General features: G+C 38.1%; 1 protein-coding gene across 1 annotated transcript in view; it reads right to left on the minus strand.

Annotated features, from left to right (window-relative positions):
• Nucleotides 1-25,016, minus strand: part of ST8SIA6 (ST8 alpha-N-acetyl-neuraminide alpha-2,8-sialyltransferase 6) — a 45,921-nt gene extending 20,905 nt beyond the window's left edge. Inside the window, exons 1-4 of the mRNA XM_070766871.1 lie at nt 24,922-25,016; nt 24,555-24,662; nt 16,176-16,274; nt 1,509-1,595 (exon numbers count right to left, since the gene is read on the minus strand). Coding sequence (XP_070622972.1) covers nt 1,509-1,595; nt 16,176-16,274; nt 24,555-24,662; nt 24,922-25,016 — 389 coding nt within the window. The remainder of the gene's footprint in view (nt 1-1,508; nt 1,596-16,175; nt 16,275-24,554; nt 24,663-24,921) is intronic.
• Between the last annotated feature and the right edge of the window lie 1,378 nt (nt 25,017-26,394).

A 26,394-nucleotide genomic window follows, 5' to 3' on the forward strand; every position in this document is an offset into this window, starting at 1 on the left:
GCACCGGTGTCATAGATTCGCCATCACTGTCCTAGAGCAAAAGCCTTTCTGGTTCAATATTCTACCTTCTGTAGCACTAATTATATTATATGAAGTAGTTGCCAGTACTTTTTTCTTAATTCCCTAACAGTTGATAAGAGCTTTTATTTAAATTTAGAAGGAGCATGTCACAAACATGATTACTCATTGTTGGCTGATCTTTCCATAATGCAGTGAATACAAATTGCATTTGATCAAATTACCCCATCTAATTAGTCCATGATTCAGTGTGTTGTGCAAATCCAGAACAAGGGTTTATTGACTAAGCAATGTTTCTATTACATATGGATAAACATATCATACAAACTGAGCCACTAGTAGCTTTATTCTCCATGATATTTCTGTTTATTTTTCAAAGGCATTTAAATGGTATCTTTTGGTAACAAAAAAAAAACATTTTAACAACAAGCAAAACAAGTGTAACAATCCCTTACTAGACAACTTTTTATATACAACAAAGCAAGAAATCCTGCTGCTGAACATTTCAACCTCATAGTTGTGTCACTGCAATCTCCTGCCACATAACAGAGTATGGTCTGCAGCTAAAAATTATCTGCCTGTTTCAGCTCCACAAAGAAGCAGAGGGGCAAAATGTAAAAAGAAAAGTATTTCAGCAAAATCAGTCTCTAATATAAATACATGTTCACATAAATCAGGTTGGGTTCCACTTACCTTCCCTACCGGATTGCATCACGAAGGAAGTATACGTTTTGCTTTGCTCTCACATACAACCATCATGTCATGCAAAACACCTGGAAATGACCCTCTGTGCATGTGCAGAAGCTTTTTCCCATGCACAGAGAGTCTTTTTACAAGCCGCAGTAACCGAAGAATCGGTTTGGGAGCATGGTCAGTCATCACTTCCGATTTGGCGAGCATGCAACAGCACAAGAAGCCTTGCAGAATCCTGCTCCACAAGGTGGTTGCGGTGCGCCAGCCGCTCTGCCAGTGCCAAGAACAGGGAGGGGAGGCAGCAGAAATGGAACACTTGCCACCTACTGTACCCCCAAAATAATAAGGGCCCACACGATAATAAGGCAAAAGCCATATTTCAGGTGTCAAAAAAGATATAAGGCCCTTTCTTATTTTCGGGAAAACACGTTAATATATCTCATAGAGAGAAGCATTATCTATATTGCTAAATGCTGCAGCCACTAAGCTAATTCTGCAATTCATCCACATATATAAAATGAAAAAGAAGCATTACAGATCATTTCTCTAATTTTCATTCCACTGAAAATTGCCCTAATATACCATTGTATTCCCAAGGTCGTAAAAAAAAGGCAAACAGTAATCTATTTCAAGTTCAAAGTTAAAAATACAGCGTTATTATTTTAGTATATCACATTTTCATAAAATCCTTCGGTGGTTGATTTTGTAGAAATAAAAAATAACAAACTAAGCTTATGTGTCACACTAACTATATCCACAGATTCAATGGATGAATTGTCATTTTCAAATCCGCTTACCTGAATTTGGCATATTCTTGTGGCCTTCTATTCCAGGTACAGTTCTGTAGCTTACCAACTATTTGCAAATAATAATCTTCAGAGTATCTAAAAGAAAAAAGAATTCATCACATAGCAATGAAGCAAATGGTTATATTAATATTTCTTTCTCAACATCTGATGAAATAGATGTGCAGAGTTGAAAAGACAAGCTTGCTAAGAAAAATAACGAAACCTGATCTCCATGGTAAGAGAAAAAAATAACTTTGCAAAGTTTACTTTTTTGGTGGCTTGTATTTTATGTATTTACATTTATATAATTGCCCACCTCATACACAACTGAGTCGGACAGCATAGAAGAAAATTAGAAAAGAACTAAAAACATATGCGCTATAGGATACTCTTATAAAACAGGTGTATTCAACCCTTTGGCTTGCCTAGGCTGCATTCAATCAATTGTATATAATATAGTTAATGTATAAAACTGTTTCATCCCATTGGGATTGCTGCAGATCCCATTATCCTGATTATTTCAGCTGGTGGAGTCAAGGAGGCACCAACCCTCCTTTATTTTCATAAGGGTCTAAAGATGTGGTTTTGCCAGTCAGCTTGGAGACTCAGTGGGGAAAAACACAATGGAGGTGGTTGACTAAGAAATAACAAATCCCACCTCTGCTCCATTCCACCCTCATCTCCCCGATGTGTATCTTTGGTTTTAAGGTTTGATTTTAAGAATTTAATGTTTTAACTAAGATACAACTGTAGAGTTACACTATGGTAAGATGGGCGGCCTATAAAATTTATAAACAAACAAACAAACATGTCCCAAGGTTGGATATGCCTGCTCTTAAAATATACTAACATTTTGCAGTCTCAAAATGGGTGAACAGTGCAGTCAGGTGGTAGGGAAAGCAAGTAGAATGCTTGGCTGCATAGCTAGAGGTATAACAAACAGGAAGAGGGAGATTATGATCCCGCTATATAGAATGCTGGTGAGACCACATTTGGAATACTGTGTTCAGTTCTGGAGACCTCACCTACAAAAAGAAATTGACAAAATTGAACAGGTCCAAAGACGGGCTACAAGAATGGTGGAAGGTCTTAAGCATAAAACATATCAGGAAAGACTTAATGAACTCAATCTGTATAGTCTGGAGGACAGAAGGAAAAGGGGAGACATGATCGAAACATTTAAATATATTAAAGGGTTAAATAAGGTCCAGGAGGGAAGTGTTTTTAATAGGAAAGTGAACACAAGAACAAGGGGACACAATCTGAAGTTAGTTGGGGGAAAGATCAAAAGCAACATGAGAAAATATTATTTTACTGAAAGAGTAGTAGATCCTTGGAAAAAACTTCCAGCAGATGTGGTAGATAAATCCACAGTAACTGAATTTAAACATGCCTGGGATAAATATATATCCATCCTAAGATAAAATACAGAAAATAGTATAAGGGCAGACTAGATGGACCATGAGGTCTTTTTCTGCCGTCAGACTTCTATGTTTCTATGTTTCTATGCTACAATGAAGGAATGTATGCTAATCTTTTTAATTGTTGTAAATTCTGCAAATTGAAATGTTCCAACATAACATAGGAGGAAGAATATCTTAGAAACGGGAATTAGAGAAATAATACATTTATCCTGTCTATTGGACATAATAAGAACTTCCAAAATAATTCAGCCAAGACACATTGTAAGTTACTTTATGATGCCAGTTCTATGGCTTGAGATTTTGACTCTTTATTTGTATATCTGTACATACAAAATTTTAGATGCCACTTATTTGAGAGCAAAGGCTTTTATAAAAAATACTGTCCAAATAAAAACACTGAATTTATTTTTTTTAAAAATCAAAACAATTCAAGGCAGCTCTTTCATCAATTTCAATTTCTATTTATATATGGTCCATGTCTTTCTCATCCACTTGCTATACGTGTATAAAGTGCAACCGAGGAAATAATAATTTATTTATTTATAACAATTTAAAATTATGCTTCCTGTTTCACATCCAGAATAAGAGTCATGTATTCTACTTTACACATACACCATAATTGCTAATTTAACCCTGCTACGATGATCCGAAATGAAATTTGAGACCCTGTAGATGATTTGTCATGAGGATCTGAAACTTGTGATTAATTGACTTTTCCTCATTTGAAGGGTTCTTACTATGAGTGTTGTTTACTTTTTGCTACACACTGATCGTTACATTTCGTTAAACGTCAAACTGTTCAAGTGTATAGTAAATGCAAACACAACAGTAGGGTTAAGAACCTCTATTTCAGAAGTAAGAAATCTTTTTGACCTAGGATTTAATATAAATGGAATTAACAGAGTTAATTGCCTATCTTAATATGGTTATTGCCTTTGAATTGAATGATTTTTGTCTTCCATCAGACACCCATGGACTTCACGGTTATGTGAAAGCTTTTTTTTAATCAATCCTAAATGGGACATACATTTTACTGCACTCAGAGAACATTCAGGTTCACAGCCTAAATTCCTTCTAAAGAAAGACCTGGAAATCTTGCCTGAAATGGATTCTAAGACAGGGACCTTTTCCTATTTTTGTGCCAAAGATATCTTCTTGTTGTTGAATCAGGTCTTAAAACATTAATGAGAAAAACAACCTCTATGAAGGCAACATAGAATGGCACATTGCCTTTAATTTTCATTGATTTATTTCTTGGCGTCTTTCCATAAGCTTTTGTGTCCAAAGCTAGTGTTCTGAATACTTTTTAAAAAATGAACATTTATCTGCTGAGACACATTTTCACAGAACACATTCATATGCAATGAGCCATCTAAAGGTTACAAAGATGGTGACAGAATAATTTGTTTTTCCATAATAATGCATCTTGCATAGAGAACTGTTCCGAATGTAAAAAAAAAAAAATTAATGGGTTAAGGTTAAGAATTAGTTTTCTTTAGGGTAACTATGCTGAAATCCATGGAGCCTATGTATGTTATTAGTATTAATAACTTGCAAATCCCATATAATATATTCCAACTGAGAGGAATTTACAGTACAACCTTTCAAATATTTTTAAACTTCAAGTGTTAGCATTTTAATGCCATACTCTGGAACAGTTGATATTTATTTTGCTACAAAACCTGGGTAGCCACAGATTCTCTGTCTCTGAGATAAACTTCTATTTGCCTGATCAGATTCTACTATGGATTCAAATAGCAGCCCTAGTGCAATTCAGCAATGGCTTGCACAGGCACAATAAGCCAAGCCCATAGATTTGTAATTGTGCTGTAAATCAATATGTTTCCTATAAATTTGGGGGACAAGAAAAAGGTTCTTCATATAACCTTTCATTCAAAAATATCATCATCATCATCATCCCCATCATTCTCTCTCTCTCTCTCCCTCTCTCTCTTTCCCTCTCTAAAAATGGCTGTATGTATGTATCAGTGGTAGGATTCTTTTTTTACTACTACTGTAGTTCTGTGGATGTAGCTTGGTGGACGCGGTGTGGCTTGGTGGGCATGACTTGGTAGGCATGGCATGGAAAGGATATTATAAAATCTTTATTCCCACCCCACTCCATGTGAAGATCACTGCAAAATCTCAATTTCCTCCAAATCAGCTGGGACTCAGGAAGCAGAGAATAGATGGCATAGTAGCCAGAAATAGTATTTACCTGTTCACCAAACTACTCAAAATTCCGCTACTGGTTCTCCAAATTACTTAAAATTTTCACTACCGGTTCTCCAGAATGGTCAGAATCTGCTGAAACCCATGTCTGGTATATATCACTATGGGTTGCTACTGGTATGGATGAGGATGCTGCATTGGTAGAAAAACAGGAGCTTCAGGCCTCAGGTGTGCATGTGTGCATCCCAGCATGATTTTGCTTCTGTGCACGTATAGCAAGCAAAATTTTGCAAGGCGATGCCCGTGTATGTGTGAGATTTTGGCGATTTCTTTTGTTTCTGCGCATATGCGGAAGCAAAAGAAAGCTGAAATCATGAAAGCTGATGCCAATTTGATGTTGAACTTTGGTTGACCAGATTCTTGTATATGGTCTTCAATGAATCTTCTATGCTGACAACTTACAAATAGTCCTGATTTTTTGCACCTGACAGATGCTATTCAAACTTTTCCCCCCTCTATCTTTTGCTTTATATTGAGTGAAAATATTTTTTCTATATTTTCCATATCTTGCATGTGCTTACTCTGAGTATCAAAGAGGTAGAAAGCATAATCATGGAACCAGCGGTAGCTATGAGCTGGAACGCTAAATCATAAGTGCTTGCGGGGCCAGCGTGGTTTTTGCTTCTACACCTGTGGAGGTAGCAAAATTGCGCACAGAGCCTTAGGTGCGCCCGTGCTTCGGCATGTGTGGAAGCATAAAAACCTCATCGAAACATGGGCACATCTGCAGCTCCGTGTGTGATTTTGATACCTCCGTAGGTACAAAAGGAAAATCATGCTGGCCCCGCAAGCACTTACGAGCCGTAGCGGCAAGCACAATTTAGCATTCCAACTCGTAGCCCACCACTGCATGGAACTCTGAATGCTATTAGTATTCTGTTACGCTTCTCCAAACTCCAATAAATTTGCCCAGGTTAAAAATTTGTCCCAGCCATGATGATTCACCACCACCTTTATTATTATTATTTATTATTTATTGGATTTGTATGCCGCCCCTCTCCGCAGACTCGGGGCGGCTGACAACAATGATAAAAACAGTATGTAGAAATCCAATTAATAAAACAACTAAAAACCCTTATAATAAAACCAAACATACACACAAACATACCATGCATAACTTGTAATGGCCTAGGGGGAAGGAATATCTCAACTCCCCCATGCCTGGTGGCATAAATGAGTCTTGAGTAGTTTACAAAAGACAGGGAGGGTGGGAGCAGTTCTAATCTCCGGGGGGAGTTGGTTCCAGAGGGCTGGGGCCGCCACAGAGAAGTGTGATGTAGTATGTCCAACTTCATTTCAAGTGGGTTTTGTGTCTAAAACTGGGATTAGGACCCTGGATCTGCTGGTTCCTTAACCATTATACCAAACTGGTTTTCTGTTTCTGGGGGGGGGGTGTTCTTGTCATTTTGAGTGCCATTTTTCACTGAAATAACAGTAAAAGGCATTGCATGTATGAATGTAAGTGGGAATAGTATAACAGTATTAACAGTGAGAAATGAGATATATGCCTGAATGAGGGTAGAAAGGGTTACGGGAAGGAAAAAAGTCACCATATATTTCAAGATATTTGGCACAAACTACATAACAGCATTTTTTTTATTATGATCATAATATTTTATTATGTTCAATCTGATTATAGTAATAAGCTGATAAAGCAAATTTGCAAAATAAAGATTCCTCTGCCACCCCAATCTTTCCAATTTATAATTCACTAGCTGAATACTTGTGCTTCTCTGTGAAATGATGTGATTGGGCTTGATAAATCAACACTCACAGCTTGAAAATTAATGAGTAGTTATAATTGGCCTCTTCTCTCCCCTTCTCGCCCTCAGCCTTGCTCCACAGAATCCTCCCCTATCCTATCCCCTTCTTTCCCTCAGCCTTACCCCACAGAAATATCTCCTATCCTATCTCCTTCTCTCAGTGAAGGGCTACCAAAATGTTTACTACCACACTGTGGGTGTGGCTTATGCAGGATGCCTTGCATTTTCTTTCAACATCTTTCAGTGCAAATTGGGTGCTCCGGGGTGGAGCTCCATTTTTCCTACCCCACTGCATTCCCCCGCATCCGGGCAGCAGCCCACCCCTGCCTTCTCTCCCCCAGGCTTTCTGCCCCCCCTCATGCTTGGCCCACAGAAGCCTTTCCTATTCTATCCCATTCTCTCCAGAGTTGTTTTCAACTTGGGAGGGGTCAAAGAAGTCTAATTAATTAGCATCAGAGTGGGTTAGTAATAATATAAGAAATACAGTGGTACCTCGACATACGAGTTTAATTCGTGCCAGAGCTGACCTCGTATGTCGAACATCTCGTATCTCGAACAAATGCATTTAGATTTGGCTTTTCGCGTGGAGATAACAGGAAAAAATTGAATTCTTGCGCCACCTAGTGGATGCTCGGCTCGTATCCGGAATTTGAGCTCGGGTGTCGAACAGAAATTTTGCTCGCATCACAGCTCGTAACTTGAAATACTCGCATGTGGAGCAGCTCGTATCTAGAGGTACTACTGTACTAATGATGTGATGATGATTTTGAAAAATCCTTCCTTAGCGAGCACCTAGAAGCCAAGAGCAACTTATATGCCAAATTTCAAGTTTGTAGGCTTTATGATTCTGGAGATTTCATGATCATGGTGTGAGTGGTTTTCATATGTATACAGTACATGAATTGTGTGTGTGTGTGTGTGTAGATTCATGCTTGTATACTCCAGAAATACAAGTATTAAATACTTCATTTTAAATGCTCTTAAAATAAACATTTCAGTGTAATGAACAGTGGAGCATTCAATAAATATTTCTGTAGAAACCAATTCTCTAATAGTGTGAATTTTACTAACCTTTCTGTTTTATGGAAATCTTAAAGTCAGACTTTCATTCAGAAGAGCAGAGAAAAAAAGAATGAATAAGAGTATCTATTCAGCCATTCCTTTAGTTATGCTGGTTATCATCATATGACAGAAAAATAATTTTACTTAGAAGCTTGAAGCTTAAAGGAGGAAATTTCTATAAATTAAGGGATAGACTATAAAGCTGATATTACAGAAGGGGAAAATGTGGCTTGGGGCAGTGATTTCATCTAGAGAAATTCCTGCCAGTTTACAATGGGAAGTTGTTGCCTAAAGACATTCACTAGCTGCGGATAAGAAAATGAGAATTCTCCGGTTCCAGAAGAAAAGCCATTAACTGGCAACATAATAGAAAAAGGCAGTTGCAACATTCAATTTCAAAGAATCTCACAATCTGAACACCACTTTTAAAACCATTAAGCAGGAACCTGATATTTCTACATATTCTACATCTACCTAAACCTTCTACAAAAGGTTTAGGAACAGCCTTTGGGGTACGAGGCCTTGAAAAGACTTGTGCAGTCCTAAAGAAACACTTTAGCTTAGAATATAATGGGAAGGAAGATGCTCTGAAACTTGAAATTCAGAATCTAAAAGGCTTAGACCTATGAAATAAACATATGCTCTGTGGTGTCAAACTCACGGCCCGAAGGAGAAGCTGTCAGGATTGCGTTCAGGAGCTTACTGGTCAGAAGTAGTCAAGATATCGGGAACTGAAGACGTTGCAATAGGAAGACAACACAGCAGGAACTTTTGAGAAGAATTTTACTTCTTCTTTGTAGCAAACCTATATTCTTTATATTCTATTTACGGAACAGCAATAATATCTTACTATACAGCACACCACCACTAACCACAGACTACAAACCAACCACAACAAGTCACTCAGAACCAGGGGTGGGCTACTGCCCAGCCGGGAGGGGGATGCAGTAGGGTAGCGAAAATGGAGCTCCACCCCACAGCAGCCATTTTGCTCTGAAAGATTATTATTATTATTATTATTATTATTATTATTATTATTATTATTAATTGGATTTGTATGCCACCCCTCTCCGCAGACTTGGGGCGGCTAACAACAATGATAAAAAACAACATGTAACAATCCAATTTAATAAACAACTAAAAGCCCTTATTATAAAAACCAAACATACACACAAACATACCATACATAACTTGTAATGGCCTAGGGGAAGGAATATCCTAACTCCCCCATGCCTGGCGACAAAGGTGGGTCTTGAGTAATTTGAGAAAGACAAGGAGGGTGGGGGCTGTTCTAATCTCTGGGGGGAGTTGATTCTAGAGGGCCAGGCCCGCCACAGAGAAGGATCTTCCCCTGGGGCCTGCCAAACGACATTGCTTGGTCGACGGGACCTGGAGAAGGCAAACTCTGTGGGACCTTATCGGCGGCTGGGATTCGTTGCTAGATGTTGCTAGAAATGCAGGGCGTCCTGCATAAACCACACCCACAGTGTGGTAATAAAAATTTTGGCAGCCCTTCACTGCTCAGAACTAACCACTACAAACCAATCACTATGAACCACACCTATACAAAGGTGCACTACAGTTTATACAATTCTTAACCAATCAGATTGTAGCACATTCATTTTGACTCAGCAGCTTTTCCACTTTGCAATAATTACAGCCTTTCTACAGCTGAGTCCATGGAGAGGTGCGGCATACAAATCCAATCAATCAATCAATCAATCAATCAATACTGTAATTGGAATATTACTTCAGGACAATACTAATCCCGCATCATGTGCTGGCCATGCCCACCCTCAATAATCAACTGTGAATTGGCTGAATGTCAACAGAGTTTGGATTAAATACAGAAAATATAGAAAAGTTATAAACATTAAATTAAATTGTGTGAATACAAATTGGCGGAATGTTAAATGGTGGGAGTAAAATTGTAATCTTAAAAATTAGCGAATAGATACGGCATCACTAAGAGGGAGAGAGAAAAAGTGGGAAATATTTTATTCTCATGTTTTCATTCTTTTTGCATTTCTATTTGCTAATAGTCTTCATTAAAGATGATTTAAGTAAGGGCTTTTAGTTGTGTTTAGAAAGAGGAGAAAGAGGTGCTACGGCTTAATGTTTATTGTTCAAGATGTTGGAGATACTGCTTTTTTCTTATAGACAAGGAACATCAATGATGAATTCAATTAGAAGAAAATTGAGTTATCCGAATGACAAAATAAGAATGACACCATGGAAAAAGAAGGAGTTATACTGAAATTAAATAGATGAAGAAAGGGGTTTTTGTATGATTACATATGATGTACTAACAGTATATTGTATTGTATTTTATCTTATTGAAAATGGAAGGTATATTGCATTGTATAGAGCTATGAGAAGAGGAAAAAATAAAAAAATACCTTCCAAAAAAACTTATATAGTATATCCAAGTGAGGTAGATTTATTTCCAAGGCAGGAATTAGGCAGGAAGCCTAATTACGGTAGCCAAAAGCCAACTATCAATTAGTTAGTCTGTAGAGTGAGAAAGACAAGCTAAAGGATCAATTAAGACAGAAGAAAAAATAAGGAAAGGATGGGTAGATTTCTACTTTTGGGGATAGAGGAAGTTATTGCATTTAGGTATTGATCCAAAATTGAAGTATATAAACACACTGCCATGCTGAGATGGGGAATCGGAAAATTTACCACAGCCAATTCACTGCAGCCAACTCACCACAACCAACTTCCTGTAGGAAAATTCACTATGGCCAACTTGCAGTGGGACAATTCAGTAAACAAGACAATTTAATAATTATTTAATTACTTAAAATAAGTAACAATTATCTTAACCTTTGCCATTCACATTTCATTCTGTCCCTTCTTTTGCATCCTTTCTTTAATGATTATGTTCCACTATTTCATTGATAAAGCAAAGATAAGAATTAGGATATCCATAAAGTATACACTTGTAAATGCATCCAGATAAATATTACGGTTCAGAAACTCTTAATTCTTTATGCTTACACAGGTATTGAATGGAATCCCCTTAATCATTTCTAGATATTACAAAAGCACATGGAATATAAATGGTTTAATTTTGAAGTGTTACAATGGATAACTAAGAGATAAAATAGATTTCTACTACTTCTGATGAGGTTATAAGTGATAAAGAAAGATTTTTGGAATCAGAATAGACTGTAGTACATTATGGCAAAAAGTTACTTATAATAAGCCTTATAATATTCTTAATACTTGAGCATGTCCTTTGTATGTCAATCCCATCTTAAAATAGTCAGTTACAAGGAAGTTAAACAGCTATACCCAAAAACTTCTGGAAAGCTCCAATTTGCTTAAAAATCATGCAAATACCAATCTGGCGAAGTGTCATATAAACAATCTCCACCAAAATATTAAATCAACTGTATCAGTGACAGACGATAAATCCTATACTCTACATTGACTGTTTTCACAGTACAGTGTTCCCTCGATTTTCGCGGGTTCGAACTTCGCGAATAGCCTATACCACGGTTTTTAAAAAAATATTAATTAAAAAATACTTCGTGGGTTTTTTTCCTATACCATGGTTTTTCCCACCCAACGACGTCATATGTCATCGCCAAACTAATAATTTTTGCAAATAAATAACAAAAAAAATAATTATTGTTAATAAATAATTATGTTTATAAATATCAGGATCACTAAGTGTCTTATTCAATGGTGAGTACCAGTAATAATGGTGAGTAAATGGTTGCTAAGGAAATGGGAAATGGTAATTTAGGAGTTTAAAGTGTTAAGGGATGGCTTGTGATACTGTCCATAGCCAAAAATGGTGTATTTACTTCCACATCTCTACTTCGCAGAAATTCGACTTTCGCGGGCGGTCTCGGAACGCGTCCTCCGCGGAAATCGAGGGAACACTGTATATACGGTATTGAAGTAATCCTTGGAAATAATTCTGAAAGATACTATGGTGCCTGAGGAATAAGCAACTAGTCTTTCATTGTGAAGTTGCTAATTAGGAATTAATAACTAATAAATCTTGTCCTATTTTAGTTCTTTGACACTTTCTGTTAAACTTTCTCTATGTGTTCTTTGATTTGAAGTCTCAAAATTATATTAAACTGAAGTTTTCTCACCTATACATCTTGCTTTCAACCCTAGTGATATTGTCTGAAGGAAATTCTTAGTTGATAATCACTGCTTTAGATAGTAGCATGTGAGAAAGAAGATATCAAATTCTAATGTTCAGTGAAGCAGTTACTGATATTTACTGTGTTGCTTTGAATGTTTTATTGTAAAATATCTATAACTCTAAGAAATCTTGATATAAGTCAAAGTTTTCTGAAGCTGCATTAGAATTATCAGCATGCTACAGTACATAAAACCAAAAGATGTAAATTAATTCAAGCTCTTAATCTTTGAATAAGAAATAGTTAAAGGTTTGTCTGCTTTTCTATGTAAGTAGGCCTCCAAAACCTTCTATTTTGCAGTGATTTAAAAACTTCTGTAATGGCTGCCAGGGGTTATGGCAACTAACAGCTTGACGGACTGCTATTGACTCAACCTGACTTGTGTGCCTCAAAGCCTGACCCTGCTGAGTCAGTTGTTCTGATTTCTTCTGGCCTGGAGGTCCAGTCCCCGTAACTGCATAGATGGGTGAATGTGATAATCAACTGTGTTGGGTTATTTGTCATGAAAAAATCTTTGAAATATTGTTTATGAATGTCTTGACCTGGAAATTCTTCACCAAATGTGGAAATTTCTACCAAATGTGGAAAACTCTTAAAAATATCACTGGTTACAACAAACCTCTTTCCCAGGCTGAAGGAAATCAACAACTGGCAGTTGACCTGAATGGGTTTTAATGCAGGTTTGAAAGGAAACTATAGCTATCTATCTCCACAACCCCTCCATAATATTAGATACATCAACAACAGCCAAGCCTCCTACAACTGACTCCATATCATTGGGTTCAAAACCCCAGTGACCACAGAAAAGGAAGTGCACAGACAAAAGCCAGGAAAAGCTCCAGGCCCAGACAAGTCTGCTTAAAAGTCTGTGCTGACCAATTGGCCCCCATCTTCACCTGAATCTTCAATAAATCGCTAGAGATGTGCTATGTTTCTCCTTGCTGCTAATACTCTACTATCATTCCAGTGCCAAAGAAGCACACCATCAAGGAACTGAATGACTATAGACCAGTTTCTTCATGGACCACCAAAATGTTTTTGTGGATCATCAGTGGTCGGCGGACCAACAGTTGGTGACCTATGCTATAGAGCACTGCACATCAGAACAACTAGACAGTTTTCTCCTGAATATCATCACTCTGCTAAACAAATAATTCCCTCAACACTGTCAAACTATTTACTTAATCTTCACTACAATTAATATTTTCATCGTTCCCATCACCCACCTCCTCCAATTAATGACTATATGATGTAACTTTGTTGCTTGTATCCTTATGATTTATATTTATTGTTTCCTAATATGATTTGATTGCTTATTTGTATCCGGTATCATTAAATGTTGTACCTTATGATTTTTGACAAACTTATCTTCTCTTTTATATACACTGAGAACATATGCACCAAAACAAATTAATTGTGTGTCTAATCACACTTGGCCAAAAAAATTCTATTCTATTCTATTCTATTCTATTCTATTCCATTCCAAGCAATGTTGATATTGAAACAGTATTTGTTAATCAAAATACCCCAAAAGTTTGAATGGAAGTATGTTTCTCTTGATGTTTTGTCACCTAACAAAAGCAATAACAACATCACTAAAAGGCATCATACAAACATCAGTTTGGCGTCATAGTTAAAGTGCTGACCTAGAAAACGTGAAATTGAGATCCACATTTGGCATGAAAGCCAACTGAGTCAGACATCCTTCTCTCAGCCCAATTCACTTCATAAGGAAAGGGAGTTGTGGCAGTGAAAAGAGGAATGGGAAGGGGGTTTGATATGTCTATCTAGAGTTGTTTATAGAAAAAAAAGGATTAGGAGATAGATAGATAGATAGATAGATAGATAGATAGATAGATAGATAGATAGATAGATAGATAGATAGATAGATAGATAGAAACAGACAGACAGACAGACAGACAGACAGAAAGAAAGATTAACTGACACCTAGTCAGATAAATATAAAATGAAATATTTTGTAAAATATAAAAAATAAAGCCATGGAAATTTGAGCTTGTTTAAACCAGTAATATAAAAATCAAGTATGTAAGGAAGAAAACTCAACCATAGCAACAAAAAAAAGGCTATTAGCTGATAGCTTGTTTGATGTCATGCATCACTGCATTAACACAACTGGGTATTTTTATGAAATTACACCATAAACAGATCTTCTAAAACTACATAAACAGATGAAGTTCTATTATCCATTTTCCTCAACTGTAAGTTAAAATCCCATAGTATTAGAAATATATAGACTGTTAAGGCAGAGAGCTGGTAAACTACCAGCTAAGTGTTTAGACTTCAGAGTAGCCATCTGTAATTTGGGAATATACTGAACTTCAGCTCTCAGAATGTCAAGCAGCATCTCCAAATCTTGATCTCCTGGATGCAGAAAAATAACATATTTGGAGGGGATCACATGGAGCAAGGTTATCTCAAAACATCACAGCCTCAGGCATGTGAAGCGATAATCTTATCAACTAGACTTTTTCAACTAGCTGGTAGATTCAAACTCCTGGACTGGTTAGTCCTAAATCCATCTTTTAATGGATTTAGTGGATTTAGTGTCTTGGATGTAATATCCTCTAGTACTCCTGGACTGGTTAGTCCTAAATCCATCTTTTTAAAAAATATATATATTTATTAAATTTTTCCTTTAAAAAAAAAGAGTACATAATCATATTTACAGATGAATCTACATCATATATACATTCCTATCAACATCTTTTAATGGATTTAGTGGATTTAGTGTCTTGGATGTAATATCCTCTAGTACAGCTTTTATGTTTTCTACTGATGTAGATAAGCAATGGTATCAGGCCATTGTGTTAGTACCCACAATGCATCAGAATAATCTCAATTGTTGTCACTGTGGGCAATTTAAAGCATATGATTTGATAGTCCAACATAAGTAATAATCTGAGCCCTCATGCTTTCCACAGAGTGTAATTATGGCAGTTTCCATACCAATCTGGACTCTATCCTTGTTTGGCCAATAGACAGTATTTTTGTACAAAGCATATTATCTGTAATCTAACGTCCATCCTTGTATCTAAATAAATAACTCATCAGTGGACATTTTCGCGGGTTCGAACTTCGCGAATAGCCTATATACCACGGATTTTCAAAAAAATATTAATTAAAAAATACTTCATGGGTTTTTTTTCTATACCACGGGTTTTCCCGCCCGATGACATCATACGTCATCACCAAACTTTCGTCTGCCATTGCTGATTGGCCGAAATCTTGGCCAATCAGCATTTTTATCGCAAAAATAATAATTACTGTTAATAAATAATTATGTTTATAAATATCAGTATCACTAAGTGTCTTATTCAATTGTGAGTACCAGTAATAATGGTGAGTAAATGGTTGTTAAGGTAATGGGAAATGGTAATTTAGGGGTTTAAAGTATTAAGGGAAGGCTTGTGATACTGTTCATATCCAAAAATGGTGTATTTACTTCCGCATCTTTACTTCGCGGAAATTCGACTTTCGCGGGCAGTCTCGGAACGCATCCTCGCGAAAATCGAGGGAACACTGTATTCCAGATAGAATTCAAGTGATTTTATATACTGCATAGAGCTACCTAAATCAACCAATTCAGGATAGATACAACAAAACAGCTAATGCAAAACACCCAATTATAAGCAAGGCTAGATAAAAATGAAAAAAGCAAACAAACAAAAAGGCACCAAAAACAATTTCTTACCCCAGGGGCTGGAGAAAAAACCAGGCAATTAAAACTAATTTTCTGGCAATGAAGTTGGGGCCATGTGGAGATATGTCATTCTAAGTGCCATGACAGTAAGGTATGATGCTATAATAATTTCTTAGTGTAATCATATTTAGGTTAAAACAGATGTTGACTAATTCAACTATTAAAAGATCTTGGCCAAGTTCCTATAAGGAGATGCCAATAGATTTCTCACACCTAAAATTGCTATATATACATTTAGTTGTTCAGGATTGTAAAATTGCTGCTTGGCAGTCAAGTACATTTATAACCGAATGCAGACACTTTACCTTTTCTTCTTGATCGATGATGACCAATTGTTACTCCATATATCCTTGCAATTTGAGGCTTGCTCAGATTTCTGCACCCTGGCTGTATTAGGAATTGCACTGTTTATATAAAAAGGAAAATCTATTGAAAAGAAGTGCAAACACTTTGCAACAGCACAATGAATTGTTGAAAAGATAAACAATACGTCAAAATAACAAGAAATATCAATGAGATCTATTTCAGTCTGAAGAAGAATGTAGAAATTATTTTTTTAAACTGGATTTTCATTGAATTATGTCGTGCATTGTGTTGATGCTAATATAAATCAGAAAGATATTGAAGAAAATAGAATTCCTACTTCAATGGAAATGCATTTCAGTCTTACTTCCCAACTTCAACACAAATACAATTCAAAATTGGATTGACATATTTTACAATAAATATAAAATGTTTTTTAATATTCTCAAAATGCTATTTTTTTAAAAAAAAATAACAGGATCTTATCTGTTTTTAATGGCAGCATCAACTTTTTGCAATCCTAGTGCAACTTCACTCCAGGGTAGCTATAAAAAGGAAGCATTGATTTATAAACAATTACATTTTGATACATTAATTCTGAATGCTTTACCACTGGGCAGCTTACTCTGGCTGGACAGTTGTCTGCAGAACAGTTCTATGGACAGATGATCATATAAAGTAAAAGTTAGCTGTATTAAATAGTACAAACTGCACTGCATAAACATTCAGAATTAATGTGTCAGAATGTAATTGCTTATAAATCAATGTTTTCTTCTTACAGCTACCCTGGAGTGAAGTTGTACTAGAATTGCAAAAGCTTGATGCTGCCATTAAAAACAGATAATTCAAGTTAAGTATTTAGAGGAATAATGAAAAGCAGAAAACTTTAGTAAAATAAAGCAACTTCATCTACCACCACCTTAACCATTAATTTGTGCTAATAAATGGAACAGTTATTAGGGCAAATTAATTTACCGAAAATCAATATTTATTTATTTACTTACTTTTGGATTTTTTTATTCCCCTCACCTCACCTTCTTCCTTCAGCAGCGACTGTCCTCCTCTTCTTCTTCCTCCCCCTCCCCCAACCCCAATTCCGAGCTTTTATTTCTTTCCTAAAGGGTTTGCACACGTTATTTGCTTTTACGTTGATTTCTGTGGGAAAAATTGCTTCTTCTTACAAACTTACAAAACAGAGTGATTAAGTACAGTAGTACCTCTATTTAAGAACCTGGTCACAGAACGAATTAAGTTCTTAAGTAGAGGTACCACTGTACTTAATCACTCTGTTTTGCTCTAATCTTTATGTCAGCTGATTCTTCTATCCTGAAAAAATTTGAGTATCCAGCTAATTATATGAGGCACAGTGACCTAGGGTTCAAGTTTTTATTTTAAATATTTTTTTCTTTCACCAAATATTCTCATTTTCATTCTCTCTCTCCTCTCTCCCTCCCTCTGTCTCCCAATCTCTCCATTTATTCATTCTGCTCCTATAAAAAACCCAAATAAATGACAGTTTAGTTATTCTACACAGCAACCATATTATCAAATGAGCTCACATATGCTGGCTTGGGAACTTTGAGAGATGAAGCTCATGAAACTTAAAATTGCTAAGCTTAAAAAAACTCCCTAGGTGTTGTGGTTAGTTCTGGCCCAGCTCCTGCCCCAAGGACTGTGGATGTGGAGGAGACATCCACATGCTGCAGGCCTGTTTTGCCCCCCCCCCCGGTGGAATCTGATGATGAAGGCTCCTCTGACCAAGAAGACATGAGTGACAGGAAGGAGGAGAGTGTGGCAGACAGCTCAGAAGGAGATCAATTATCTAGCTCCTCCTTGGATTCAGAACAAGAGTTAATGATACAGCCACGCATGCGGAGAGCGATGGATAGGCAACAACAACTGAGAGATTATTATCAAAGAAAATGTGGCCACCTGTGGTTGGGTGGGGCTGTGGTAATTAGTGAGGCTGCTATAAATAGCAGCCTGTGGGTTTGGCCATTGTGGAGGATTATCTGATCGCTGTGTTTCATGGCTGATTTACTGACTGACTTTTTGTGTGCTGATTTTTCCCTGCTTTGAAACTAAACCAGAGCAAAGTGTGAAAGAAGGACTTTGAATTGCCTCACAGCTGCAAGCTAAGTATCACAGGATGGATAAGGCACTTGTATAAATTACCAGTTTGTTTGGAGACGAGTGCTCTTTGCTAAAACAAAAGAGGGCTTAGTTTAAGTGAATTTTCATTATAAAGAACATTGTTTTGAATTTTCAAACGTATGTGTGTGTCTGAAATTTGTACCTGTGAATTTTTGGAAGGATTCTACCAGAGAGCCTGACAGAACACTATGATATTTGTTGCCTCAGCAAGAGGGTTGCAATGTAGTAGGGAGAAATGCCTGCAAACACTGGGCCTCTAGCAGGCAACTTAAATACAGTCTGACAAAAGGCTTCATACCCCTGGTATATTATGTTCTTTGAGGTGAAGGTGAAATGCAGCCCATATAGTCTGTCCATCTTCGTCAACCGTTCCGTAATTGCTCTCTGTGTAACATAGAAGCTTCCATCAAATGGCTGAGATGCTTACAGGTGCAGCTCCACAGAACCCTTAAGGCAGCGGTCCCCAAACTTTTTACACAGGGGGCCAGTTCACTGTCCCTCGGACTGTTGGAGGGCCGGACTATTAAAAAAAACTATGAACAAATCCCTATGCACACTGCACATACCTTGTTTTAAAGTAAAAAACAAAATGGGAACGTACTATTTAGAGGGGGGAGAAGATCTGAAATTCATATATGTTTATGTTTTGTTTTTAATTTTCTTTTGTTAACATCTGATTGGCTATACAAGGTTTTCTTGGCTTATGAAAAATGTACAAAGAAAGAAGGAAGCACTTTGGCATAATGGTTAATAAGTTATAAATATAATTGGTGTTGCACTTTTTGAAGGAACATTAAGGAGGGAATTTAATTAAAAGAAAATGAATGTAACTGGATGACAAAATTAGAAAAAAACCCTTTTGCAACTTTTTGGATGATTGATATTAGTTACTAACAAAATACCACATTTTATTCATGGAAAATTAGATGGTACACTGTGTTGTTTGAATGTATGTTGAGAGAAAAATTTAAAAAAATTACACCCCCCCCCCAAAACAGTCCTTCCTTCCTCTGTCCCTCCATTTCATTCTTCCTTCCTTCCTTGTTCCCTTCATTTCTCCTTCTTTCTTTCCTTCCTTCCCTCCCTCATTCCTCTCCACTTCTTCCTTCCCTCTCTTTCCCTTTTCTTTCTTTCTCTCTCTCTTTTCCCTGTGCTCTTGTCACTCACTGGCGGGCCGGATAAATGGCCTCAGTGGGCCGCATGTGGCCCGCGGGCCGTAGTTTGGGGACCACTGCCTTATGGCTTTTCTAACCTCTGTGGGGTCTGCTTCAACCACAGGAGGGCATAAAGAGAGGAAGCAGTGTAGGAGAAGCAAAATCATGTGTCCATTTTATTTTACAGTTGAAAGCAAGGAAAGGACACATTATCCTATGAAGCAGCTTGAAGTGTTTTGCTCAAAATTTGTCAAAGTGACATCTTTTCACTTCCAACCAGGATTTGCACGTCAATATTGAATTATGTAGGGGAGCTACCAAGATGGAACAAACAAAGTAAAGTAATTCACAAAATTCTTGGAAGTAGGAATATCTTTAAGCTTTTGAGAAATAAAGAGAGTTGAATTACTTTCATAAAGCTCTTGGAAGTAGGAATACCTTTAAGCTTTGAGAAATAAGGAGAACTGAATTGCTCTCAACCTTTTACAATAATTACCCATGAATTTTAGTTGAATATAGCTCAATATATTGATGGAATCTGTTTCATCTGTGAAAACAGCTTCCTTTCCACCTTCCTTCAGCTAATACTCTCTCTCACTATCACTTGGATAAGACTACAACATGCACATTAAAAAAAAACTGACATTGAAAAATGTTTGAATAATCACACTAAGGAATGTTTGGCTGTGGTTGTGGTCTAAAAGTCAGCTTTGACTTAATACAAGTTGATAAAGAAGGCAGCTGTTGTGTCTTGGGAAAAGTGTTTTCCTTAGGGCAGGACAAGAAGTGACAGATAGAAGATTATTAAAGAGAGATCCAAGCCATAATTAAGGAGAAATTTCCTGACAGTGAGAACAATTAATCAGTAGAACATTTTGCCTCCTGGAATTGGTCCATCACTGGAGATTTTTAAGAAGAGATTGGACAGCCATTTGTCCTGAATAAAATAGGGGCACCAAAATCTCTTACAGTTCTGTTATTCTATTATTCTATTTCCTAATATTGTGACCACTGAGTTAAAAGTCAAGCAAAAGGATTAGAAAACAACAGTTAAGAGGTGATAGTGAAATTTATAAAGTAATTAGCACTCTTCAGCCATGGTGTGAACCCTAATCACTGCATTCCAAACTGAAACAGAGACAGTCAGACAGATTATAAAAATATCACTGCTCTGGCCCATAAAATACTTTGGCAGGAAAAAAAAGTAACAGGCAAACACAGAGATATGAATAAAAATCTGTTTTCTCATATACATAGTTTTAGCAAAGTGAAATATACTTGTTTTACCTTATTGTCCTAAACCAGAATATAAATTATTTTGTGTGGGTTTAATTCAGTGTTTTAACTTAATCATTTCATTCACTAAGCAACTGAAGAAAAATTAAAGACATTTTCATTTATTACCACATAAGAATTCCCTACTTCCTACTTACTTTTTAAAAGGCTTTTTTTCCCTTTTTATGCAAACCTTCATTAATGGAAACTTGAAATAATATAAATATTAACTGATGTGAATAGCATTTGAAGCTTCCATTTGTCCTTGTAATTTCTCAGAATACTAATGGAAAGATCTATTCTAACCATTGCTGTACTTAGTAAGCACATTGAAATCCATATCTTAAATTGATTTAAGTTAGCAATAAGTAACGTGTCTCATTTCAGTATTTTCAGCAGACTTTCTCTAAGCATGACTAAATTTGGGTCCATACAAACTGCTTACAAAAATTCTATTTATTCTTGTTATAGCTCTATCATTTCTTCTCAGGTATGTCCTGAATCGGATGCAGTTGATTGCTGGATCAATTGGTATGTTCAGTCTATGGAATACAAACACACGCACTCCTAGCTCCTCATTTGGCAGCCTGAGTCCAACTTCAGAACTGACTACCAACTTTTAAGAAATCTAAACTAAGCTAAGTCAATTATCGATGGGAGGAGGCCATGTTGGGCTGGTATATTTGGGGGTTTGGGGGTTGGTTGTTGCTTTGTATGTTAATGTTCTAACTTTCTCCAAGCTCAAAATTCTCTCCTTTCTTTTTGATGTTAGTGGATCACTGGAGATGTACCTTGCAGTCCTCTGCAGCATATTGTACAGCATTTAGCCAAAAATATTTGTCCATGCCTAATCTGGATGACATTTCTTCCTGCCAACTGATTGTTCTACAGGATGTAGGGCTACCACATCTGCACTGCAATATATGTATCTCTATCTATACATCTTTGCTGGCATTAAGATGTTTGCTGTTAGAATTTTTGCAACTTAAATGTCATTAACCTAACCCTATTTTCCCCCTCTCTACATCTTATCTTCATGGCACCGGGCCAGATTATCTCCGGGACCACACGAATCCCAGCAACCAGTTAGGTCCCACAGAGTGGGCCTTCTCTGGGTCCCGTCAACTAAACAATGTCATTTGGCGGGACCCAGGGGAGGAGCCTTCTCTGTGGCGGCCCCGGCCCTCTGGAACCAACTCCCCCCAGAGATTAGAATAGCCCCCACCCTTCTTGCCTTTCGTAAGCTTCTTAAAACCCACCTCTGTCGTCAGGCATGGGGTAACTGAGATATTCTTTCCCCCTAGGCTTCTGCAATTTATGTATGGTATGTTTGTATGTATGATTGGTTTTAAAATAAGGGTTTTTAGCTGTTTTAGTATTGGATTGTCACATGTTGTTTTTACCACTGTTCTTAGCCGCCCCGAGTCTATGGAGAGGGGCGCGGCATACAAATCCAATAAATACAAATCCAATACAAATACAAATTCTCAAGAATCAAGGAAAGGAGCACATCCTCTTAGACAAGAGGATTTCTATTGAACCATCCACAGCAACCATCCATAGCAATGGTTTAAAATTTATAAATCTATCAGGAAAGATTCTCTCTCTCTCTCTCTCTCTCTCTCTCTCTCTCTCTCTCTCTCTCTCTCTCTCTCCCTCCCTCCCTCCCTCCCTCTCTCTCTCTCTCTCTCTCTGTGTTAAATGTAGGGCTACCCAATCGGGACTACAAAAATCCAGATGATTCCTGGATAGCAGTAGGATATTATATAGTTTTCTGTATCTCTTTGCTGACTTCTTGGAGTACCTCCCTTTTTATCGGCTCAGATTGGTAGCTATAGTAAATATTTGTATTAAACTTTTACATTTATATAAAACATCGCAGTACAGCAAACAGTTAATGATCTTAAAATAATAGTATGTTTCTTTTGTGACAACTGATTTCATATAGGAGCATCACACAATGGTGGAGCAAGTTTTTCAGCCAGGGACACATTTGAAACATTGGGAGCAGATGTGAACTGCTGCATTCCCAAAGGGTTACCATGGAAATCTGCCTATTTAAAATGGGAAGGGCCATCGAACTGTCAAATCCAAGCTGCAAATTCAGAAAACTTCTACATGGAAAAAAAAGAGTTAAGTTTTTTTATACACCTTCTTGTACCTCCCTGCAGGTATGTAACCCAGATCTAATATCCTGAACTAAAACATGAATTTTTCAAGAGGTAAATTAACTTCTCAGGATGCGGTGCCTTTCTAGGAGACGTAAAGGGATCTTTTAACAGTCCAAAGCGTTCCAATAAATAAATGGCAAGGGCCAATGGTTTGCAATATGATATTGATTGGTTGATTTAATCGATACCTTACTTTTCATGAAAGAGCTCAAGGGTGCATAGTGTTCTGTCCTCCTCCTCTTATCAAAATAAGCTTCTGAAGTGTGTGCAGCTTAAAGTCACCAGATGACCATCCATAGCTGTGTGGATGGACTTGAACAGAGGTGTACTCATTGCTAGTCCTTACCCCATACTTACCTGCTTCCTAAAATAATTAACCTTATTTCCAAAATGCAGGTGGAATAAAAAGAGCATTGGCACTTATTGTTTTCCACAAGCACCAATCAACCTGTCAACTCAAAGAATTTTTTCTGGAGATAAATAACAGGAGCACTTCCCCGCCCCCACCCACAGGTATCCTCCACCCTCCCCCCCCCACACACAAAGAACAGAAAATAAACAGGAAGCTTGCTCCCTACTTCCCATTCTGTCTGTCTGTGTAAATCATCTCATTGGCCATTACTTTGGCTAAACACAACAGTGATTACTTTTTAAAGCACAGTAATTGCAAACTTTATTAAACCAGCATTTGATTTTAATTCCAACTTAGTTTTTTGTGCTGCATGCTTATTGTGTGAAGAGGCACTTGTAATGATATATTTCACTGCTTCTCTGTGTGAATTTGAGGTTTATAGGAAGTGCAACAAATGATAGGTGAACACTAGTAAATCTGATGCCAAAGAGCTTAAAAATGAATTTTGTTTTCTTTTGAAAAAAAACATCATCCCAGATCACTTTAAATGATGATGGTATTAATAATCACAGGAAAGATGTTACTATTCTCTCTCTCTCTCTCTCTCTCTCTCTCTCTCTCACACACACACACACACACACACACACTAGTAGCACATCAAAGAAAGGATTGGAGACAAAGTAAAAGATAAAATTCATGGAACGTAGTAACAAGCAGAAATGGGTGTCAAATAAATAATTTTCGAAACTCCTTCTGAAATATTATTTTTCTGTTTGCTTACATGTGGAACAAAGACAAATCTAAAGCAATGCATATCATTTCCCCATTGTTACAAATTAGTATGTTTTCTGCTATTGTGTAAAGATAGCATTTACTGAAACTCTGGGGTTTTAACTTCAAGATATCTGAAATATATGTTCAGTATATAGGCTCACACACTTACACAAAGTTTTAAAAGTGTTGTAAGTAGAGCATCAGGCACATTTGCCAAACAGTTAGTATAATGAAAGACTATTATTTCATTACAATATTATTTGCACTAATAGACAACTGAACTTTAGGAATAATTGGATCAGCCATCTAGAAGTGGGGAGGGGGCACCTTAGCTTCCTGTGGAATAATTCCTTACATCACTGCCCAACCCAAAGTGACAAACCGCTGAGAGCTTTTGAGATGCTCCACAGTTTCAGCTGATGTTAGCAGTGCCCCCTTTCTGGTCCAAGATAACGCAAATATGTATTCCCACACCGCAAGCCCCTCGCCATCCATCTTTACCTGTTGGGGACCACCGCAGCGACCAGCTGGACATTCGCGGGGGACCGGAGGTACCTCATCACTCTGGGGGTATAGTCCGTCGCAGCTCTGCCCTCCATGTCCCAACCACTGGCAAGCAAGCAAGGAAGCAAGCAAGAGAGACCAAAGTTGTCTTAAGAGTGCCCAGCGGGAGGAACGGTCAGCAAGAACCACAGCACGCTCTTACCCAGCTGCTAATCCTACTTGTAGTCCCTGCGGGACCGGGACCTACGTATACCCGGTCCGGGATAGCGGCTCCCCCAATTTACCATCTATGCCCCCCCCCGAACTCTGTTCCCCTTCCTAAACCACGCCTCCCCCGTGGAAGCTCCAGGTCTCCTCTGCCTACCTTGTGCTCCCGGCGCCGTCGGCCGGGAGCCGCGCCAAGCACAGGAAGAGGAGCAGGCTACCGACCAGAGCAAGCAGGGCAAGGACCGCCCGCATCGTGCGCTCTGCCGCCGGCAGCTGCCGGAGCAGCTGGACGGCGACCGGATCCGCGAGCTCCAGAAAAAGCGAGGAAAGGAGGATGAAGAAGCGACGGCGATGGCAGACCCCCGCTGCAGCGATGGCAACCCAGTCAGGTCGGCGGCAGTGGCGGTGGTGGGTAAAGGAGGGGCGGCGATGGCCCGCCCAGGGTCGCCTCCTCCTCTTTGGCCGCGCCGCGCCGCCTCCCCAGCTGCTTCAACTCGCGAGGGGCGACCACCTCCAGTCCGGCTCGGTGGCACGAGATTCGCTTCCTTCTGGGTCTGACGAAGCCAAGGGGAGGGGAGCACCTTGTCCCAGCCCTGCGACGAGCATCCCTTGGCAGCCCGCCTCCATTTCTCTCCCCCGCGGTCTCTCGCTCGCTCTTCTCCTGTCGACACCAGAGCCTGGAGGGATGGGAACGGAATGGGTGGAGGGAGGGTGGCGCTGGAAGGAGATGGTGGGAGCAATCGGGTGCCGTGAAAGAGAAGAGTGGAGCGAAACCAAAATATTTGGCAGCAACCATTTTCCAGCAGTAACTGGTGTAAAACGACAGGGAAAGAGTGCCTCTGAGCACGCCAGGAATGGTGGAGTTTTAGGGGCAATAACTGGATTTTAACCTTCTCCTGAGGCCCAAGCAAACGTAGTATGAAAAGGGCACCTGAGCTCTTTAATGATAGTGTTCTGGGAGTAATATTTCAAACCAAGTTTTGATAGGTTTAAATGGATTTAACAGATTAACAGAGTTGGAAGAGACCTTGTAGGTCATCTAGTCCAACCCCTGCCCAAGCCTATAGCATTTCTGACAGATGGCAGTCCAATGTGTTCTTGAAAGCTTCCAAAGATGAACCTCCCACAATATGTAAAACCCTCTAGGTAGGAAATTTCTGAGGTTTAAATTGTGGGCATCCATCCAAAGCTACTACTAGAGTGGAGGAATGCCAAGCCCTTCCATGTGAGACATTTTTCTGCTCATTTTTCCTATAAAGGAAAAATGGGCAGAAAATGTCACAAATGTCTCACAAGGGCTTGAGAAAAAGAAAATAGAAGAGGGTCAGCCCCCCCATCTCTTCTCATTAGTTACTTTGGCTTCCAACAATGTATAGACACAACTGAAATCACTTCTATATCTAGCACCTGTACAGTTGCAACAGGCTAAATGTTATTTTTTTTACCTTGACTGAGGTTTGTTTTTAATTTATTTGTCATGTAAACTTAGAACTTACTTAGTCATGGATCAATACGAGCAAACTCATTGGCTGTATTCACAGGATTAACCTGGTTAACGAATGGATATATTTCTTGAGCCCAAAGCTTGTGAAATACCAGGCTGTCAAAGAGTAGGTCTAATGTGTTATCT

The sequence above is a fragment of the Erythrolamprus reginae genome, chromosome Z (genome assembly GCF_031021105.1).
Source record: "Erythrolamprus reginae isolate rEryReg1 chromosome Z, rEryReg1.hap1, whole genome shotgun sequence".
In the NCBI taxonomy this organism is placed as follows: domain Eukaryota; kingdom Metazoa; phylum Chordata; class Lepidosauria; order Squamata; family Dipsadidae; genus Erythrolamprus; species Erythrolamprus reginae.